At 36.9% G+C, this 22902-nt stretch overlaps 2 protein-coding genes across 2 annotated transcripts in view; one reads left to right on the top strand and one right to left on the bottom strand.

Moving 5' to 3' along the window:
• The window catches only part of BNC2 (basonuclin zinc finger protein 2), a 308867-nt gene extending 291856 nt beyond the window's left edge, over window positions 1–17011 (bottom strand). The window contains exon 1 of the mRNA XM_032801784.2: window positions 16814–17011. Coding sequence (XP_032657675.1) covers window positions 16814–16909 — 96 coding nt within the window. The 5' untranslated portion in view covers window positions 16910–17011. The remainder of the gene's footprint in view (window positions 1–16813) is intronic.
• The window catches only part of CNTLN (centlein), a 617317-nt gene that overhangs the window by 100424 nt on the left and 493991 nt on the right, over window positions 1–22902 (top strand). The window lies entirely within an intron of this gene.

Here is a 22902-nt window from a genome sequence, read left to right as displayed (position 1 = left end):
TTTAAGTTATACAACAGGAACAGGGGATAGAACTTTGAGCTGAGAAGCATTTGGAATGCTCATGTTTCCTAGTAGTTGAAAGCAGCTTACAAAAATGAAATAAATAAATAACCCCACTTCTAACAGCAATAAAAAAAAAAAAGGTAGAATTCAAATCATTTTCCCCTGGTTATATCTTTGTACTGAAACAAAGCTGCACGGAATGGACAAGCAATCATCTATCATAGTTGTACCAGCGGATTGCTGAACATTCAAACACCTTTGCAACATACTTAAAAAGACCCAGAATTAGTAGTGCTTGTTTTGAAAGACTGGTTTTAGGGTGTGTGTGGAGGGGTGGGGGGTGTTTTAATCTTCACATACTCAGAAAGTAACTTATTTTAAATTTATCCAGTTAACAGCTACAGTAGCAGACTCATCACTGGAAAACAAAGGGCACTGTGATCTAACTAATAGCTTTGTGGTGACCTTTGAGATGCTGACTGGTCTGTCAAGCTCCATCTGTGATATTCACTGCATAGTTAAGGGAAGGGTTATTAACTGTCACAGGGACTGGAAACTGAAGGGTCACTTGATCCTCAAACATAACATGGTTTTAATTCACTAAACTTGAGAGGCACGGTCCTGTGAAGTGCTAAGTGCAATCGGTGGAGGGCACTCTGTGCCTTGCAGGGTAAGGCCCTAGATCGCGCGAAATGCAACCCACACAACAATATCACGTATCTTGGTTCAATATTTTCATTACACAAAAGAAACGGGTATCATGTGATGTGTGCTCTTTACCCTTACCTGTCCACCTTTGCTGTTTATTATTGAGGCCATCAATAGGGTAAAAATGAGGGAAGATATACGATTGTTAACAAAAGCAGCAGAGAATCCTGTGGCACCTTATAGACTAACAGACGTTTTGGAGCGTGAGCTATCATGGGTGAATACCCACTTCATCAGACGCAGGTAGTGGAAATTTCGGGGCAGGTAAATATATGCTAGCAAGCAAGCTAGAGATAACGAGGTTATATCTCTAGCTTGCTTGCTAGCATATATATACCTGCCCCTGGAAATTTCCACTACCTGCGTCTGATGAAGTGGGTATTCACCCACGAAAGCTCACGCTCCAAAACGTCTGTTAGTCTATAAGGTGTCACAGGATTCTCTGCTGCTTTTACAGATCCAGACTAACACGGCTACCCCTCTGATACTTGATTGTTAACAAGTTGCACTTTACACACACTTAAAAGGAAATCTCAACTTTTTTCAGCTTAGTTCTGGCCAGTGTAGGGTTAATGCATGCACCATCTGCCTGACCACTGAATCATCAACTTCAGATTTTAAACGCACAACCCTTGTTCCACTATTGGATCTAATCGGGAATGAGAAGTAGAGGTGACAGCAATAATGGGTCAGAAGAACTACTCACTGCTCAACTACTGCTTTACCAACTGCCTACAGTAAAAGAGCAAATTAAAAGTTGCCTTTGGATTAAAGACAAGTAAGTAATTTGAAAATCACATGTTTTAACTTGATATTTTGCTAAGGATGAGCACTCTTACAAGCTCATAAAAAAGTGAAGTGGTTTGGTGGAACACTAAGGATTAATGTATATGCCCAGTGCCACTGTTCCTCCTTTGCAAAATATGTCAGGTCGGAAATATCTGACTCAACAGGCTTATTTAGAATAGAAAGTGAGATTTTTACATGCATCACTTTGATGCAATGAGAGCAGCTGCATCGAGTTCTCTCAGTGGTTTGCAGAACCCAAATAAAATGCTCGCTCTGTGTTTTAAAAGGTACTGTGCAAATGTGTGCCACCCACCCAGTCTGGAATAGCTTACATTTCACCATTTTCAGAAAAGATAAACATAGCCAAGAAGGAAATGATAATGTAAAAACAGCTTGGCATGTGAAATGAGGAAAAAGCGCTGTAGACTATCTGGCGAGGCAAAGCACACAAATGTTATTTTGTGAAAATTAATAGCATCTAAGATGGTATTCCCCTCCCTGCTCTCTCCCCCAACCCCTTGCCCAAATTAAAGGTATTTTATCTAATTCCTAGCTGAGAGGTTTCTAAAAGTGGTAAGTCACAGCTGTGTTGACATTGAACTTCTTGTACATGGCATACCAACGTTATACTGACACACTTTACAGATGCTTCGTTTCAAGCAGCACCAGTCACTTGATTTGAAAATACCTGAGTTAACTGTAAAACAAACTGTTAATCTCTGGTCTTTTCTCCAGTTAAACTCTTCTTTATAGTTTGGAAATAAACCAACACCTTGGTACGTTTATACTACAGATATCTGCATTCTGATTGGAATTTGACACTAACCAGTGGTTCAACTCAATGATACCCCAGATATCACCTAAGAGTACCTAGGCCCCAGTTTACCCATCATTTTAACAAAAAAATTTTCGTTTTGTTCCCACAGAACTCAATAACACAATGACCTTCAATTTAAAATACAAAGTAATTAATTACCTGTTCTGTTGAAAAATGCTGATATCTGATTTGCCTGGAGAATTTCAATTATGAGCAGACTAGTTCTTTACACGCCCCTTTAACACAATAGACAACATCAGAAACCTAATTCTGCACAACCTAAATGTTTTGTTGTTTTTTTTTTGAGAGAGAGAAATATAAATATTTGCTCTGCAACTTACTATTGGAAACCCCTCTCTCACATGGCACATCTCTTCTTCATTCAATGAAACCACAATCCTCTACATGGACAACTGTGACATCACAATTGTTATGGAAATAATGGCATTCCCACACTATATATACAGCAACTTAATCATCTAAAAGTTAACTTTTCAGTTTCAAACACAACATTTTTAAGTATGCATTGGAATTAAAAGCATTAACTTGCAAAAGCCAATAAGAAGAAAACTTAGCTCTTTAATAGCCAAATTAATTACCATGTGAAAAAATGGAGGCAATGAGATGAAATGACTTGTGTATGGCCATCCAGCAAGCCAGTGACTGTCTCACGTTTGGGTTTCTGTGTTTTGTTCAAACACTCAAAAACATCTCTAACATCGAAAGCTTTAAGAATACTGTGAATAAAATGGAGCCAGCCAGCAGCCTCACTTTCCCAACTAAGACGGGCAGGGATCATGTTTCTGAGAGCTTTATTAGAGCCATCTAACTAAAGAAGGTATGTATAGCACAATTCAGCCACCAGGATTAAAGCTCTACAAAAAAAAGTCAGTATTAAAAATGGTTGCAGCCACCATTGTGTGAACAGGATGTTAAATACATTCCCTGAACTACTTACACTGATGCAGATATCAGAAGGGTAGCCGTGTTAGTCTGGATCTGTAAAAGCAGCAGAGAATCCTGTGGCACCTTATAGACTAACAGACGTTTTGGAGCGTGAGCTTTCGTGGGTGAATACCTGCGTCTGACGAAGTGGGTATTCACCCACGAAAGCTCACGCTCCAAAACGCCTGTTAGTCTATAAGGTGCCACAGGATTCTCTGCTGCTTTTACAGATGCAGATGTTAGTGATATCATCAATGGTGGCACCCTTAATCCAGATCTAAACAGGAAAGGGATAAAAGAACTATATTATATTATATTATAGAATTATATTCATGTCTTGAATTCTTAAACCTTTTTTAAAAAAGTATGTCAAGCTCTGATGGGGAGAAATTCTTTCCAATAGATACTTGTAATGATTACTATTACGAATACCAAAGAAAATGTATTACGGTTAATTTTATTTTATTTACTCATTTTTATGATGTGAATATCCAAAAGTTCAGATCACTCTGAATGAAAGAAATACCAGTTTGGGGATTACACAATTAAATTGAAGATAAACAGGTCATGAATGGACTAGTTGGATTTTCTGTAGATTTGTACAGAATCTATGTTAGGCTGGTTAATAAGATACATTATTCATGTACTTGATTCGTTAAAAAATTATTTATGAGGATGCAGTATTATTTTAATGTGGAATTTCTGCATAGAGGATGCGGGAGTATTGTGAGCCTAATTGAAAGGAGAAAAAACGGTTTACCGGATGGATAAAGAGCATGTGGGTGAGATTTAGTCAGGTAACAGTTGTGTGATAAAAATCAAATATGGGACATAACGGGATATAAGGAAACATTTTTTGTGCAGGGAAGGATGAATCATACGTTCACAGCTGGAAGTTTTGTGGAGCCTTATTTAGCGAAACAGCTGCAGCCACTGTTTCGCTACATTCCCACATCAACAACAAAATGGTGCCACAGAAGAGAAAACACATATCAGGCTCCAGCTGCTATCTGAACCCACCTCTCCTCTCCTACTTCCCTAATGTAACATTTACTTGGTTTTCTTTTCACAGTTGGTGGATGTAGAAAAATGCATATGTTAGAGATTGCATAGAATCAAAACGCCACATCTGAACACACCTGAACTTTGGAAGAGGTAGGGGGCAGTAGAGGAGAACAATTAGGAACAGATCCTGATTTTGCAATTCCATACTATTCCCATCATTTCATTTGTTTAAATTATTTAAAACGTGTGCATGCGCTCACAGTCCAATTAAAAAATGTATTTGCTTATTAAAACTGATAACAATCAAAGGAGTATACTGTTTATTCCCATATAGAGATTTTTTTTAATGGCTTCTAAATTTGCAGGTACAATATTGCACCCATAATGAATTGCGGGTACATTTATATATCTGACTTTTGTATTTTCAGGCATTGGAACAAAGCAAAACGAGGATATGGAAAAGTATGTGTTTCATGTCGAAGGAAGTTTCACATAAAAGATGCATAAATGCTGCCTGTAGTTTTTATTTTTCAGGCCCCATTGTTCAAATCTATTTTAGCACTTAAACAAAATATTTACTTTCACTGGATTTTAAAATATGTTTCATTACTCAAGTACATGACTAATATATAAATGTACATATATATGTATTTATATATGAATCAAGTTTCTTCCAAAGTGAAAAAATTCAGCGGGGAGTCAGTCAGATAAATTTAAAAAAAGCCCAGCAAACATTACAAAATCAAATTATGATACCAAGTTTCTCTTGTTCTTTCACATAACTAAATTTTTTTAAAACTCGGATTTTAAAGGTGATGATTATGCAAATATTCCATTATTCAAAGATGAACAAGATACCTCAAAAGCAAAAGGGGGAAAAAAAGACACTTTTATAGGTCTTTTTCCTTTTGCTGGATACTTCTGCTACACCTTTACTAGGTAGGAGTATCTGCCATAAGGTACCAGCAGCCAGAATGACTTCAGTAGGCATCCTGTCTGAATAAGGACTGTAGAACTGGGCCTTTAGACCAATTCTCCTCCCAGAGTACTTCCTTTGATTTGAACGGGAGCATGGCTAGTGAAATGAATGTTTGACTATTCTCCTCCCTAAGAGAGGAGAGAGCTTAGTAAAAAGATATTCCTTTAACTAGACTGTCAGGTAGTTTGATGGAGTAGGAAGTTCACAAACCACTTTTTATTGTTGTCTTTATTTACAGTGCTCTTGTCATATTGCAAGTCTGACCTTTTACTTGTCTCCTTCAGTGATTAAGCTAAGGAGGAACTAATGGGACTAGCTCCTTTAAAAGAAAGACATTTCTGCTGAAAAACAAAAGTAGCAGTTTCATTTGAATTTTAATTCCTCAAATTCCTGTAAAAACAATGACATGATTCCTCTGTAACAGAAGTTTGGAGGATTTCATTTTGCTTGCAGTGTAAATTCACACTCTTTGACTAAGAAGTCTTACATTTGTTAACATTTCTAAGCTGCTGCTGTTTTATCTTACATCTGCCAAGTATTATTTCTATATCACAGCTCTTTTTGCCGAAATTTAAAAAACCTAAAGAAGGGTATACACACTTTTTAAAAATACCCTTCTCAGAGAGTTATTGGGGAGGAAGGGGAAGGCTTATTTGCAAGAGAATTAATCTAACAGTGTTTCCAGTTCTCTTTTAACCTTGCTGTTTACTCCTATGATGAAAACAGACACTTTGCAAAGAAGACTATGATGTATTTATGAAATTCTGCAAAATGGTTAGTTTTATTCTATACAGCTTCTTTTTACTGGAAGAGTGTTAAAAATTATTTAATGTGTCTTGGGCATTGGTGGACTGGGGTTGAGGAGGGAGGAAGAGTAGACAGATCACTGAAATAGGAATGTCCACATGTCATGAGACAGAAAGTCAACTATACAATCACAGAAATTTCTTAATACAAAGACGGTATTTATTGTGCTGCTAAACAACTCTTCACTTATACATTTTCTGGGTTTATTTTTATTAAAAAATTATATAAATGAAATAAAATCAAATATTGTAGTGATGGGCACCATCACCATCTGCAAACAAACAGACGGACGATACCTTGTTGTAATTCAGTAAGAAATCTAGAAATCATATGAAAATTATGACTTTTACTGAAGTAATAGGGAGTGCCTGATATCCACAGACTAATACTTTATTTTCATTATGATAATCTCATCAATTTGCTCAGTCTCTCTTTTTCTGGACTGAACACCAGTGTTAAAACTGATGGTCTGATGGACAAGGAGGAGTCTATTAAAAAGAACACAACGACTCACTATGATGAGAGCATTATTCTTGAAGCATGCCTACCTGCATGAAGCCTGGGTTTTGACACCCTGAATCTGCTACTGAAACTGGCCCTCTCCCAGATGTCGATGCTCCTTTGCCTGATTTTTTGGGGAGAGGTTTTGCTATAATACAACTAAACACAAAATGTAGTCAATCTGATATAAAAAATGTTTAGTTATCTACCCTTCCCAGGTTATGGAGTAATTTGTGGCACATCATAAAGCCCCTAAGTGTCAAGGTACTTCTTTATGGAGTTTTGCACAAGGGCACATCAAAGTTCTATGATTAACTATCTTTGCTTCTGCTCTGTTTAGAGAACATTGTACCCTGATAAACATGTACTCAAAGACTAAAGTGTTTTATAAATCAGATATTTAGAATCAACTATAATCTGCTTAGGCACCAAGGGTAACCTTACGTTCAAGACATATAGTGATTAAGCAAAGGGGCTTTAAGACTTGGAGTGTTACAGAAAACTAAATAAAGCACCGTTTATTCCCGCAAAAAGAAGAGAATATTAGAATCCTCACAATCTAAAGCAGCACAAATGAACAAGCTCTCATACAGCTCATGTTCTTTCCTTGGTTTATAAAACAATAAACCTGAGAGTTAAGCTATTTTTCTTTCCCTTACCTGATTCCCCCAACCCCCTCCCCAACATGATTTCTAATTTAAAAGAAAAACTAATATTAGATAAAGCAACACATAATTTGAAGGCTCCCAGTTAAATTCTGACAGGGTCAATAAAATGAGAGCTTGCAGGAGTCGCAGATGAGGAACACTTCCATGAATGCCCCCATTGTGTAAACTCTCTGTATATCCTGCCTGCAAATGACAGTCATATGCCACCAGCTGCAGGAGGCATTCCAGCAATGTCAACCGCTGTAGGGCATTTATTGCAAGGTAGAACGGTGGGTACATCTTTTTATTTATGCCTTATTAGGGCAACAACAGCCACTTTGACTAACTTTAAGTATTATGCTTTTAATAGTCTATGATATTTATTTAGAAATTCAAGAAAATATATAATTAAAGTCTTGCTACTGGAGCCTCTTATTTTAATAGTAGTTTTATTATATAAAACCAGCTGGAAGTAATTATTTCTTTCCGTGTATAGTCTTCATTAATTTGTGATCCCCCTCTCCCCCTCCCCACCCCGTCCCCAACACACACCAACATCTAGTTCAGATGTTCTTATCAAATGTCTGGAATAAATTCTCTGGAGAAAAAACAGCCACTTAAACCTCAATCATGCTGAAAAACCCACACCTCCTATTCAAAGTACAGCAGGTACCATTTCTGAGGATACCTTTTCCCCATGCCTTCCACTTTTCCAACTATTTTAAAGGTGTCTGTCTTATAAACTGATCTTTTAGAGAGATTTATTGCAACTCAAAACAGCTGTCATTCAGTACGTGTACTATCAATTAAGAATTCAGTCGGCACACACGTCATCAGGTTTGCATTTTAAATTATTTTTTTGAACAAACTCACTGATGCCCAAGTTGGTTATTTGCTGCCTACAAGGTTATGCCAAACAAATCTCTTTTTAATCAATGCTTTCATTACATTTTATCTTCTTCCTTGTTTTTAATGTTTTCACAATGAAAATGAACGCTCATGTTTTTGACAGTCTAACCGTAAAAAGATAGGCTGGGTTGTTTTTTTTAAAATTTTAAATAGTAATAATAGCAACACTTTGCTAAAACTAGATTCTTCCTTCTACAAAGTAGAGATCAAATTGAGCTGCCTTTCAGCACCCTCCTATGATAAGCCACGGCATCTGATCACACATTTTTATCATGCCTTCACTCTCAGGCACACTTACATGGCAAAACACTGGACTCTGCATGTTAGCACCTAAATACCTCTAGAAATGACATTTCCTCTCCCTCATCTCTTTCCCCACAGTAATTTAGCACCAAGGTTGTATAATTTCTATTACTTCTAAACAGCAGATCTGTATAAATTTTATGTAAGAGAGCAACAGATAAAAAGGGAAAGGGTGAGATAGAAATAAATTAGTCCTCTCTCATAAAGGGACATTTTACCATCTTCCTTACACAGAAGCAACATGATCTCAAAAGCTGTCCCTGAGAAAGCAGCAAGAAAACAGCAGCAGAGTCCATAGGGCTGTACACAGTGTGTACACACAGGGTATTGAATATGCTAAAGGGAAATCAATCCTTGTGTAAAAAAATTGATGTTCATATCTATGACTTGTTAATGCAGAAGCAAGAAAGAACTCAGAACTTTTAAAAAAGCCAGAACTGGATATCATCTGGAAGACTTAATGGAGATACCAGTTTTTTGGGTGGGGATCACTCTTAGAACTATGCAAAACATGACGATTTCAGTCGCCAGGCATTCCTGCTAGCTTTTCCCCTCCAATTTTACGTTATCACCTTTCATGACAGCACCCATTCCAAAGTCTCATTTTGAGGGTTTCGGGTTCAAATTCAAAACTTCAAAGGGAAACTGAGTGGACCCAACCAAGTTTTGTCTGGTTTCTAGTGGATATTGTGTAATACTGATCGCCCTGTGGCTTATATACAAAATCATATATAGGCCCAGGTTCCCTCAAAAACTCAAACCTGACTAGGTTCTTTAACAGTGAACGAGAGCTGGGAGATACTCACCTGGTGTCAGATTTTTCAGAAAGCATTACACATCTACTTTTCTAAGGTTTTTATTTGTTTGTTTGGTGTGTATATCTGAACACAAGACAAGATCAAAACATACAAATGCTAGGAACAAAAAGATATTTTTCTTTTTCTACATCAGAAGGGCCCTACTTTAAGAGCCATCTGCAGATTAACTTCAGGGAAGTTTCAACACACAGGTTTACAGGATTGGACCCCTAGTCACAACTCCCACTCAGAAAACTAAACTGCTGGTACTGGTGATTCTATTATTATTGAACTATACGCTGCCCTTGATGCATAATGGAGACTTAAGCTGACATCAATGGTAAGTACAGGTTTGAATGAGGGTGAGGATATAGCCCTTTAGATAGCGTTTTACTCTTATTAGTACTGTTCAGATGTTGGATTTATCATCCATACGTCATTCTTATTTAAATTATATGAAGTTAGAAGTGTTCCATTCCAGAGGTGGTGTGCTCTTTAGGAAATATGCTAGAAAGTTAAGAGAGGAAATACACATATTCAGAATCAATTAATTCACTCTGTTCTCTGAAACTTTTTCTCAAAGTTGTTGGCCTATGGTTAAAATAATTTTAAATTAATAAATAACTTCCTCAGCAGATTGTTTTAGATTAAACTGAGCTGGTCCAAATTGTTGTGGGTAGGAGGGGGGTGGTCATAGCTTTTCCCTCCCCCAACATCAGACACAGTGGTGGTCATTAAAATCCAGAGACATTTACCATACCACTCAAATTCTACTGTAAGGGGCAAATTATAAATGAGTAGATAGACACATCACAGCATTTACCTTTACTGAGGTATTTGTGGAATTCACCATATTTAAATAAGAAACACCTCAAATGCCACACTAAATTTACCTTTGGTTGATGATGGTAAATTTCATTTTAATGACAGTCACTATGTGCATTTCCTCACTTCCCATCTAGCCTTCCCTAAATTAGCATTATTCATTTGACAAGAAAACCTTACTGTCCTCAGCATTCTTTTATGAACAAAGAATCTTGTCGACAATCATATCATTTTCCCTTCATAACTCCAGTGCCCTAGAAGTCACAGGTGACATCCTTTTTTCCCTTTCCACAAATATACGGATAGACAACAGTGGTAGAGGATGGGAAGGCAGCAGCTTTTCAACAGAATGAGAATGGCATCAACAGTATGTTGCTGGCAACAAAGCAAAAGATGAATCAAGCAGTTCCTAGATGCCCCACCCACTGATGGAGACTGCCTCTCTGTGGCAGAATGTTATGTGACATCCACTACAACTTGCACCATTTCCTTTACTGTCAAAAAAGTGAAATCATACAGAAAACAAACAATCTTCAAATATGTCAACAAGGGAAAAAAGGCAATCAGATATCACAGTGATGAGCGCAGTATATGAACTGATATTGAACAGAAATAATGCAGTAGATGCCTGCCCACAGACTGGGGCATGGCTATTATTTTGGATGTTATTTGGGAAGAATGCCGTGCAGCTAAGGATCCCATCCTGCCGCTTAGAAAAACTGTGAACAAAAACAGAATAAAGCTCCTTTAAAAAACTCAACCATTAATGTACTAGGGTTTAAAAAAAAAAAAAGCTTTCAACATATATGTTGGATTTTGGAATGACAGCTTTCTGAACTGTAGCATAACATCGCTATAGTGATTCTCTTTCTAAGAAAAAAGATCAAGGGAAAACAACAACGGAATTCTGCCTCTCTCCATCTGTCTGTTTCATCCTTTTTCTTGAGGCCAGGTGATTTACCACCTCTTGGCTATCGTTGGAGCCCCAAGTTTGGAATTTTTTCTAAACTATGAAGAGCCATTAGACTACAAGAAAAACCTTTCTACAAAAGCAACAAACACTATTGTGTGAGAAAACAACTGCAAAAAGAAAGTGACACCCAGCATACATGCTGAGTATTTCTAGTAAGAGAGTAAAACTCCAAAGCTTTTGTTTCTGATTGTAGTTTATGACGGCAGTTCTCTATCAGTGTACAGAGTGTTCCTTTGTAATCAGCACCCTGTGTCACAATGACCTGGCAAACGTGAATGCTTTCACTATCACTACAGTCCTTGCAATCTTGTCTCAGCTGTGACCCATTCACTTTTGCCCCAACTTCTTGGAGATGCTTTAATCAGCATCTAATTCGTTAGGGAAGACTTGCCTTGGCTTTTAACCCTGACACAGGAGTAGGAGACTCTGCTGTTTTACTATCCCAAATCTGTTCCGTCACTATATCAATCAAAACCCCATAAATCTATGCATGAATAAGTAACTGCTAAAATACACCCACAGTATAAATCTGAAAACATTATATACAAATATGTAATGCACAATACATACAGCATACAGGCTTCTAAATACGTATTATGTCGGTTTTGTATAGTTGCGTGTATACAAAAATTCTACAAGGTTAAACAAATATATGATGAATGGTATTTCAAGCTAATCAATATAATCAAATAAAACATCTAAAACACGCACATTTGCAAAAAATATACCACAGTTATTCAACTACAGGTAAGTTAGCCTGCACATAATGAAAACAAGAATAGAAAGAGATCACTATTGTTGTTTTTTTTAAACTGTGTACCACACACGATTCTGTTTACCTATCTACATGCATGCATATGATGGTGTACAATACACACAAGTTCAGTTTATATCACGCACTGTATTCTTGAGTATACAAAAACTCCTGAGTACATCATCATCATTTATTTGTTAATATAATATGAAATGCTAGAATGATGAACTATAATTTATTGTTAAAAATAACAAAATTAAAACAAATATCTGAAAAAGATAATGTAACCTGAGAGAGATTTTAATGCAACAAACAAAGTATATGCAATTCATATCAGCACAAAGATACTTATTCATACACCGATGAAACTATTATGGTAAACTGATCTTTAAAATGGTTAAAAAAAATATACCAAATAACTATTGTAAGCAATAGTTTTTGTCATTTATCAGCCAGCGTAGTATAGTTAACAGCCAATTGTGCTAGCAAGCGCTGATCTCCCCAAAAAGTGTTAACAGTAAATCTATGTACGCAATTTATAGTGTGTGGTCATATCAAGTTAATAATCTCTGTATATATACATAGATTAAAAAAAAATCCTTGAGGGTTAAAGTAAAATAGTCAAGCATTTTATGTGTGATAAAATTGCACACATCCCTTTTAACCAGCAAATCTGAAGTATTCAAATAGCAGATTACCTTCAATACATATGTAGCCATAACCACATTTTTCTTTTTAAATACCAATTCGATAAAACAGTTTGTGTGTCTATGTCTACATTAATTTGAGAAACTGTCAGATTGCGGAGCACTAGTACAACTCACAATATGCACTGCATATTGGAGACAATTTCACTATAATATTAATGTGTACTTCAATAATAAGTATTATTTAGCACTTTCACTGGAAAAGCAAGATTTTATGCGAGAAAAAAATCTACTATATCATATCTTGGTTTTAATAGATGCTTCTATATTAATAAAAGTCATTGATTTAATGGTTAGTTTTCTTGGTCTGCTCCTCACCTATCTGAAGTGATTTCTCTGGTGATAACTAACACATCATGCTAATGAGAGAATCTAATGTACAATAGAAAAATGTCACTACTAATAATATTTGCATGAAGTTAAATAAAGCAACTGTAAGAGAATGTCAGACAGTTGCTTCTTAATCAGATACAGTTACACAATGAAATTATGTTGTTAATTTTGTTACATCATTGAATGAATCCTAAATTACTATATAACGATGCACAGACCCATTTATAACAATAATATACTCCTTTTCACTCTTTGGGGGGAGGAAACTTCAGGAAAAGGTTTCTTCCTTTTATATGAAACAAGTTAAACATTCTTCCTTTTTAATACAAAGGTAAATGTCTCTGGCATTTTGTGTCACTGTGGGTTATAGCCATTTCTCTTATGGTCTCATTTCAGAAATGACTTTAAAGTATTTTAGAACATTATAGCCCTTAAGGTAACTGGATGAAGAAAAATGACATTTCTTGTTCTGACAAATGCACAAAACATTTATGAAAGCAGAAAATCAGAAAAGCCTGCTCTTTTTTTAATCAATCAAAACCAGGCCTCCTTTTCTGTTGTTAACAACCTCTTGCCAGACTAAAATGGGCAGTGTGTGCCCTGGACTCAACCAGATGAGCAGGGAAGGGAAACCAAGGGTTTCTGGCCATTCTCGACCTGTCACTGATCAAAGTGACCCAAAGAAGAACTTTTAAAAAGTTAAGATTTATGCCCTTTGAGGTTATCAGCTATTCTTCTGTACACAGAACGGGATGATCCTTTTAAGAGAACCATATTTTTATACTGAAAAAAAGATGCATAGGCAGAACAAGTCAGTCAAATGGCCATGTTTTAAACTTCTAGTAGGTAATTTAGAAGTGGTGTTTCCCAGTCTTGCCCACCCCAACAAAATATAAGTTTGCTCTGGAATGTGATGTCTGATTTTCCTGTGCCAGAGCAGACTGTCACATAAACAGAATCAAACTCGTTCATCAAAGGAGGAATGCAAACACAAGACTCCTATACCTACTCTTACCTAAATCTGTATGATCAAATCTAAACACTCGGACATTTTCACAATACACTTCCTTGTAGTGTCCTACTACAAGGTTTTGCTGTAGCTGTTGAGAAAAAGTTCTGTATTCCTGGAGCATGCAAATATGTAGCTTTCCCAGAAAAACTGCATATGTGTTTTTAAAAATCACTCTTGTTGTCCTGCTCTAGTTTTTGTACTAGAACCTGCTAGAGACTGACTTACAAAGGTGGGAGTTTGGGGGACTGGGGAGAGAAGAGGTTAAAAAAATTGTACAAAGCACAGTGTTTTATTTAGAACATATAATACCACCTTTACTTTTACTATGTATATCTGCAAAACTTTCACAAAACATTTCATTCAAACCTATGGTAAACTTTCTCTTGCGAGTGAAGTGCATCTGGTAACGAAATATAATCTGTACTGCGAACAAAAATGTATCTCAAAGCCTAGGCATGAAAGGTGAAATACCTATATTTTCAAAAGATGGATGCTAAAAATTAAGTAATCTTATAATGGATGAAAAACAAGATAGATGTGATACTCAAGATTTTAGTGTTAAAAAGAGAAAAGAACATCGACACTGAGACACATTTGCAGCTGCACTTGACAGAGTTTGTGCTAACAGTCTGCACAAGCTGATCCAAGAACTTTAACGAATCAGAAAGATGATAAAATGTTATCTTTTAAGAGGGGGATTAAAGCATTACTAATAACTCACCCCCTCCTAAAAGCTTGGTGAAAAATGAGTGTGAACTGAATGTGTTTTAGTTCATGATAACAAACAACAAAAATATCTTATAACAAAATTATGAATACAATGCTTGAACACACAAGTGAAGTAAAGACTTTTTTTTTTTAAATCTGTTCAACATTACCACCTTTACAAAGCTACTGTGTGTATTCCAGTGAAAGGATTCACACTGATGCAGCATCTGTCATGCATTTAGTCATACGCTACATTTCTTCCCCCTCCACTCCATGAAGAATATAAACAGGACCATACACATGTCCAGCAATGCACAGAAGACATTTAACCTTCTCAAGTATTAGCATAATTAATACATTATCAAAAATGTAACAGCCTCATTTATGTGCCAGTTTTGCCTTGCCTATCAACTAGTTGTCTCAAATTCTTTGCATCTTCTATACTGTCCTTCATTCAGTTTTGTTTTCTTGTGTTGTTCATGTTGAATATTTTCTAGCACTCCTGAGACTACGTAGATCTAAATCTGTTTGGAATAGGTCTAATATGAAACATGCAATCTAACACTATCTATGTGGTTCAATAACTATTTATCAATTGATCGTTATCTGGATCCAGTTATGTTAACTCTTTCGTAGCTGAAGGGGAAAGAACCTAGCCTACAACCTCAAACATTTAACCTCACTACTGAACAAAAAATACAACACATAAGTTATATAACTACTTTACATTCTATTGCTGAATATCAATAAAAACTAATGTGTGATACATCAAGTATATATGCATATACCCCACATAACGTGCAGCAGCAGTCATATGCTTAGTGGCACACAGTGCATATGAAATGTCCATCTCCACTAGGAGATGAAATTTTTACTTTCAAGAATGGGACGTTGGACACAAAGAGTTGCTTATTCATCTTATGTTGATTACATTTCTATACCAGCTTACTGTATCAGCAGTAATCAGGGTCCCTCTACAGGATATATCAAAATATACCTTACTCAAATACATTCATCCTGCCTAAGCTATGTTGCGTAAAAGCTCTTCCCTAGACAACTCCTATAGATTACTATTTCCACTGTCACGTTTTGGTTTTCTCAAAAATGTTCTTTTATGACTAATACTCATGATTATTTTCTTACTATAAGCTATACAAAGAAAAACCTAATGACACTACCTTCTCCCTTTTTGTACAATATAATGCTTTTTAGGTAAATAGGAGTTCACTCATCTCATTTCCTGCATTATAAAAGTCTTACTAAAAAGCACACCATTTAATAACTCCTCTTTTGGATAAGGAAGTACTTTAGTTACTATTACTCAGTGTGGGACCATAACTGGAAACTACTTTTTAAAAAGTCAAATCGTCTCTGGAAAGGGAGGCACCCTGTTAAAAAGCTTCAGTTTGAACTTCCCTCCCCTGCTTGAGCAGAGTCCAAGATGAAAGTTTCTCTTTTTTTCCTTTTTTTACCCAGAAGAGCCAAGTAATTGTGCAAGAGGAGCTACAGCACGCAGGGCGCGTATCACCAAGTGCATGGTACAGAAACGCTGGCTCCTGTGATTAATTATCAGTTATTACTGGCCTTGCAGTAACATTTTAGCTTTCCCGTCAGAACCAGCATACCAAGCTGCCTTAAACGCGGCCCCCGGTGAAGGAGCAACTCTGGGGAGGACGCCAAGGCACAGCTCCACAGAAACAGTGTGTGTGTGTGTGTGTGTGTGAGAGAGTGAAAGAGAGACCCGACAACTGAAACTGTCTCCTCTAACGACCCTCAGTGCTGTGCTGGCAGCAATTCCAGCACAACTGCTCTCCACTCCTTAAGTCTGAATAAAGCTGTTTTCTGCCACATGAAGTCAATTAAGCTGCTCTGAGGGGCCCCCTAAATTTAGTATCAGTTTGATTTGGGGGCTTATGTACTCTGGAAGAATTAAAGGACTTTTGCTGGGACAGCAGATACTTTTATTTATAGGGAAGGGATGAGGGGGAGAGAATGAAACAAAACCAAGGCAAACAAAGAAAGAAACCAGTCTTACCATAAGAAAAGCTCTGTTTGGAAACTTTAAAACAAATGCCTTGCTTTTACTTCAAGCTTTAAAATCTTTTCAAAAAAGAGACCTTAGGGAAGCAATGAAGTAACCATGCACATTCCAATGACATAGTTATGACAGTTCAGAGGCTAACTATGCAGTGATAAATTAAAAAAAAATAATAAAATGTGGAAAGAAAAGAAAAGCATAAGAGCACTAAATACCATGTTTTAATATAAATGAAAAAAAAAAAACGACATACCTGTTGGGACATTCTGAATAAGAGGTTAGTGTCAGCGTTCTGCCATGTCCCCATGAAACCAGATTCGGTTGTTGCCGTTCTTGTTCCGAACTGCATGGAGTTGTCAGTGCAGGAGTCTCTTAAAGTCAAGTCTCTTGCCCTCTTTCGCTCTCTGTGTCTCTGTGTCTCTCTGTCTCTCACATCCACTTCTGCCTCTTCTGACTGAAAAGTGAAGGTGGATTTTTTGAGCCTCTTGGCAGCCAGTAGCAAGAGTGTAGTGTAGTTAAGATGCTAGCTGCACTGTGCATTTCATTTGGAAATGAGGGGTTCAGGGGAAGGGGTCAGAGCTTCTTTCGCACCTTCTGCCAAGATACCCCTATCATTTATGCATAGATTGTGATTCCCCAAGCTTGCCTTTGCTCAGTTTAACAGCTGCCTGTCAGGTGTGCATGCAGCACTAAGGAGACCCAACCATCAGCTTCAAACTCTCAGCCACTGGATGTCATTGGATAGCAGAGCAAAGAGTCAACTGCACTGCTCCACTGTCAGGCACCAAATGACATCCTGCACTAACCCCTCTCAGTCAGTCTACAGATACACACGCACACACACACACACACACACTCTAACTAGCACACTGATCAGAGTGATCACAGTGAACTGGGAGGAAAAAAGGCTGTGTCCCTTTCCCTGTCTTGTTCTGTTTTTCTTCAACAATGCTGTCAAGCACAACATGTAATATTTGACACTTACCTACCACACAGAATCTGTAACTTTTTTTTTAAGCGATTACTCTTAAATATAGTCAATATTCACTTACAAGAAAAATGTGAGAGTTGGCCTGGTTATTTTCTAAGTATTAGATGCCAGGCAGCCAACTACCGTGGAATAGTCCCTTCCCGTCCCAAATAAAACTCTTACCAAAGAGGGGGGAAAAGAGACACGATCCAACTCCTTTTGAAATTAAACCAAAAAAATCACATGCACATTTCATCTCTCACATCCCTGTTTCCCTTGTTAATCACTTAACTGTCTCAAGTAGCATCTTTGGAGAAGAAGTGGGATGTAGAAAGGAAGTGTCTACTTCATTCCCTACCCCCACCTCCCATGATGAAAAGCAGAGAATTTTTTTTCAAAGTTCCTGGATTAACCATACACAAAATACCATCAAACTATAAAGGAGAAAGAGATGAAGCAGAAAAAAAGAGCCAGTCCCACTCAGTCAAAAAGTAATGCAAAGAGAATGATATTTTTCTTTCAATATCTTTCCCCTGCACTTACTCAGGTAACATTTTTATACATAAAGAAAAGAACAATCCTGATACCTAGCAGATTTTTAATTAACATGGCTTTAAAATAAAGCCAATCTTTGCTAAACTGTTACCTTCTTTACCCTCTGCGTGAAGGGGGAGAAAAAAAATCACAACTATGTGAACTACATAAACACTACAACTTCAAAAATGTAAAATAAAATTCATGCCATCTCATAAAAGCAGTGAGGGTAAAAAAGCTATCCTTTCTAAACTTAAATTGTAAGGAACATTCATCTTCTAATAAAATCTACAAATTTAGGAGGACAAATGTATCACTCTCTCCCCTTTTCCTTAACTCGAGAATAACAATAAACCTTACTCTCTGAAACAACAAAAGAAACAGAAGAGAGCTTCAGTGGCAGCTTTGTGTCATTAGCGTGCAATGAGAAAAGATGAGAAAATGTACACTATGTTGACACAAATGTGCCTTTCCCTTTAGATCCTACATCTCCTGAAAGCTTTTCTGTTAAACTTCTCTCCAGTTCACCACCATTAAGTATTAAAAAAAAAAAAAGTCTCGAAAGCAGCAAATTCAATATCTGAGAAAAAATAAACAAGAACAAGAACCAAAGAACTGTTGTCTTAAAATATATTACGTCCACCTGTGGTTAATAAAAATATTCTTGTTGGGGGTGGGGAGATGCTATGGGTCAATTGTGCCAACAGTGGCTGTACCTTTACTCTTAGCTATTACCCACTTAAACCCCCTCTAAAATTTGCTAGCCTCTTGATTTCTGAAGTGGCACTCAGTGCCTCAGTTAAGCTGCCTGCTCAGCTCCTGACCTTCCCACTAATGGCTGTTATTTGTGGGAGGCTTAAGGACACCGTCAATAGCAAGCTTCCTCCTCTCTTCTCTCTGCATCTCTTGTGCTCTCTCTCCCCCCCCCCCGCCACTCTTCTTTTTTCCTGTCCTGCAGTCCTCTCCATGGGGGGAGGCGGGGGAGCATGTGCGCGCACGCACACACACATGCACACACACAAAATCAACTGGCATGCAGCAGCAAGCACCTGCAGTAATAGACTCTTTTATTAAAACTGTTATTCTGCAAGACTTGACATTCCCAGTGGACTGGGCCATGTCAAAGCCGATATAATTAACTAGAGGCTCAGCAACGGATCAATTACCAGACAAGCAAGTGATAGTGAAATCAATGAAAGATCATCAGCCACATTATCAGTGTTGCAACTCATTAGGGTAAAACTGAGAAATGTGCTCAAAGCGAGCCCAAGCAAGGTGGCATTACAAAACAAAGGGCTAATTTGGAGACCCTGCTGTGAACAATCTGTAACAAAATTAGCCTTTTTCCCCCTAAACTGCACAGCTCTGTAACTAAATGTGACAGACTGAAAGAAGCAGTTTATTAAGACACCAACTCCAAGTTTATTTAGTTCATAAACTCTCTCCTAGAAAATCAATACAGTCTGTACAGGGTTATTAGGCTGACTAGCTAATACATCCAAATCTCGTCTTCCTAGGTAGTTGTCCTGGCCAAAATGCTACCTACTGTAGGTGAATTCAGAACAGCTTCAGATCATGGTATCAAAGGAGGACCATTACTTATTTGAGATGTATGTTGCTGCTAAATCACAGCATAAAACTTAAAAAAAAAAAAAAAAAAAATCTTATAGTTTTGCTAAGATAATAAATGTGACAGGGAAGAAAACAAAATTTAGACTAAAAACAGCTACAGTCATCCTCAAGTCTATCTTTTCTAAAAGGCACTTTGTTTCAATAGCATTAATGCCAACATATAAAACTAAAAAAACAAATACCTGATACATCTGAAAAGGGATAGACAAAGAACTAGTCACTAAGGGGATGACAGGAACCTCGGCATGGAAACTAAGATGGAAGTACACTTCCTAGAGTAATAGACTAAGGCCTGGTCTATGCTGCGGGGGGAAGGGGGGGTGGAGGGGGGGTGAGGGAATCGATCTAAGTTACGCAACTTCAGCTACATGAATAAGATAGCTGAAGTGGGTTTTAGGCCACGAAAGCTTATGCTCAAATAAATTAGTGAGTCTCTAAGGTTCCACAGGTACTCCTGTTTTTGTAGATGAAGTTGATGCACTTAGACTTACTCACTGCAGTGTCTTCACTGCGGCGAGTCGACTGCTGCCACTCACCCGTCAACTCTGCCTGCGCCTCTCGCAGTGGTGGAGTACAGGAGTCGACAGAAGAGTGCTCGGGGGTTGATCTATCATGTCTAGACTAGACACGATAAATCAACCCCTGCTGGATCGATCGCTGCCCACCGATCCGGCAGGTAGTCTCTTCTACATCTTTTCTAAGTCTATAACTATTTGCATTTGAAACTGACATGACATTTCAAAACAATAGTGAAAATCTAAGCTTAGAACTCAACATTCCCCCTCTGAAATCTATCATCCCCCTCCCCAATGTCATAATTCCTCTACTGACAGAAATATTCTTGGGATCATGTCAAAGAGCACAAGTGATACTTGTTAGTACTCAAGTTTGGCAAACACTGAGTGGATCGATATTTTTTCTCCCCCCCACCAGCCCTGAAACTCCCTTTGGCTACCTCATTCTACAGCCACCAACAAGATATTTGCTCTGAAAATATTTAAGACAAAATCCTTAAAAAGAGTTCAAGAAGTAATCTTCACTTCCGCCATACCTTTCTAATTATCCATATAAAATTCATAGATTTCACTGTTAACCCATACTACTTTGTATTGCAAGATAAAAGGACCTGGGAATTGCATTACATTTTTCAGTTTGTGACTGGACTAATGTTGAATAAGAGATGTGGCCCATGGACTGTAACTTGAATACTAGTGAAAGTCAATAACCAGCGGTTATTTTGGTTATTTACCTGTGTAGCCCAAATATTTAAGAAGGCTTGCAATCTATATGTGAAGCACAGGCAATTTTTTCAACCACTGAATATTACAGAAGCCTTTTACAACATTAAGTAGTTTTGTGGATTTTATTTTTTAATATAAAATTGTCTATTACTTCTTTCTCCTAAAAAGGTACCCAATGCTACCACCTTTGGCAAGAAGAGATAATACACTTGCCACATATTACATTAAAAAAAACAACAGGATAACTAGGTAACGTTTGTTTGTAATCCTAAACACAGAAGACAGTGCATAATGTTAAACATCTCTTAAATGTTCATAACATTGGAATTTGGAACAAGTAAGTATTAATTAGTTCAGTCAAAGGATTAATAAAAATTGACTCAAATCATTAGAAATTTTAAAAAATATACAGTTTTCTTCTCTTTGCTCCAATTATTTTGTATTATTAAGCAAGCTGTTAAACATGCAACATTTACTAACCTTTTAATGATCAATAATATGTAAAGTCTTTAAAGAGGATTATTTTGTTCCAAGTCTATGCTTTAGATATTAATCAAGAAAATAATTACAGAGGAGTTTTGCAAACTAAATAAATAAATAAAATCTGCATAGATATTACTATGTACTATATATGTACATTCAATGAGGCCCAATTAGTTGGAAAGTATTTGCATTTCAGTTAGTATGCGCTAACAAGACTGTAGGGAGACAATGCAATTCTACGATGAGGGAAAGAAAGAATGCTGTTTTCCTGTAAGTATTAATTCCCAAAACTGATCATTTAAAAAATGTTACTGATCTTTACAGTATTTGTTTTCCTAACATCTAGGAGTTCACTATAAATGTTTATATTAACTAGACATGCAACAGTGTCCCATAGATCACTCCTGGGGAAAAAAGACAGCAGCGGGCACAAATTAATTAATTTCTACTGGTGATCTAATTATTTTATAATAATTGTTAATCAATTATTTAAAATGAGCATTCCTCAATTGTGACTTTGGTCCTAAGGTTTGATAAGATATTAAAGTATGAGAGAATATAATTTTGATGTAAATATAGCTGGTTTCAATGGCAAAGATATATACTTTCTAAAATGTGATCTCATAACCAGAATACATAGTTTGTTAGATTGACTTACTGTATAGTACCTGTAATTCCCAGAGTTCAGTTTGCTGAAGCTGTTAACAGATTCTGTAATCTATAATGACAGTAAATTGGCCTTTGCTCTTCTCTTATTCGCTATTCATTTTCAAAGCTTGGTTAAGTAGATAGCTGGGTTAAAGATCAGTAGTTTTTCATGTGACACACTCTGGTATTCATCTAATGGCTTGTCAGGACAAAACTGTCCCTGTTCTTGCCAAAATAATGAAGATGGTCCTCTATATCGCATGACAATCAGCCCTTCCTTGTGTTGAAACAACTCAGCTTATATGATTAAGTTGTTTTATAGAAATGTTATAACTGAATATCTGACGTTGCTCCAATAAAACGGATATATTTCCCAACATGAGATAAATTCTCCTGCTTTCACTCACTAAAATAACGTATGCACGGAGTCTGTAACCAATCATGCTTGTACATTACTCAAGAATAAAAGTGAAGTCGTGAACTTGTGTCCTGCTGGGGAGGGTTCTAATTTAATACTTGAAAATTATGCAAAACTAACATGTTGTTCCCACTCTTAGAGGCGGCGATTCAATTGAGGAAATGTAATTCTTTTCCCTGAGAACAAAGTAAGAGACTTGCTCTGCAACCTTTGTTAAGACATCTGTTAACATTTCAGTGTCTAAGGGGGGGAAAAAGGGAAGACTTAATAAAAGAAACCTCCTCAGAACAGATAATCCACCCAAATTTCCATATTCTACAGAAAAAAAATACTGGCAGCAGCAGCACCATGCTTTCTGTGAAACTTACCACTCTTACTTTGTAAAACATTTTCCATAAGATTGAATACATAAGAAA

This window comes from Chelonoidis abingdonii, chromosome 6 (assembly GCF_003597395.2).
Source record: "Chelonoidis abingdonii isolate Lonesome George chromosome 6, CheloAbing_2.0, whole genome shotgun sequence".
NCBI lineage: Eukaryota > Metazoa > Chordata > Testudines > Testudinidae > Chelonoidis > Chelonoidis abingdonii.
Note: the sequence above shows the minus strand (reverse complement) of the source record. Positions and strands in the feature narration are given on the sequence as shown.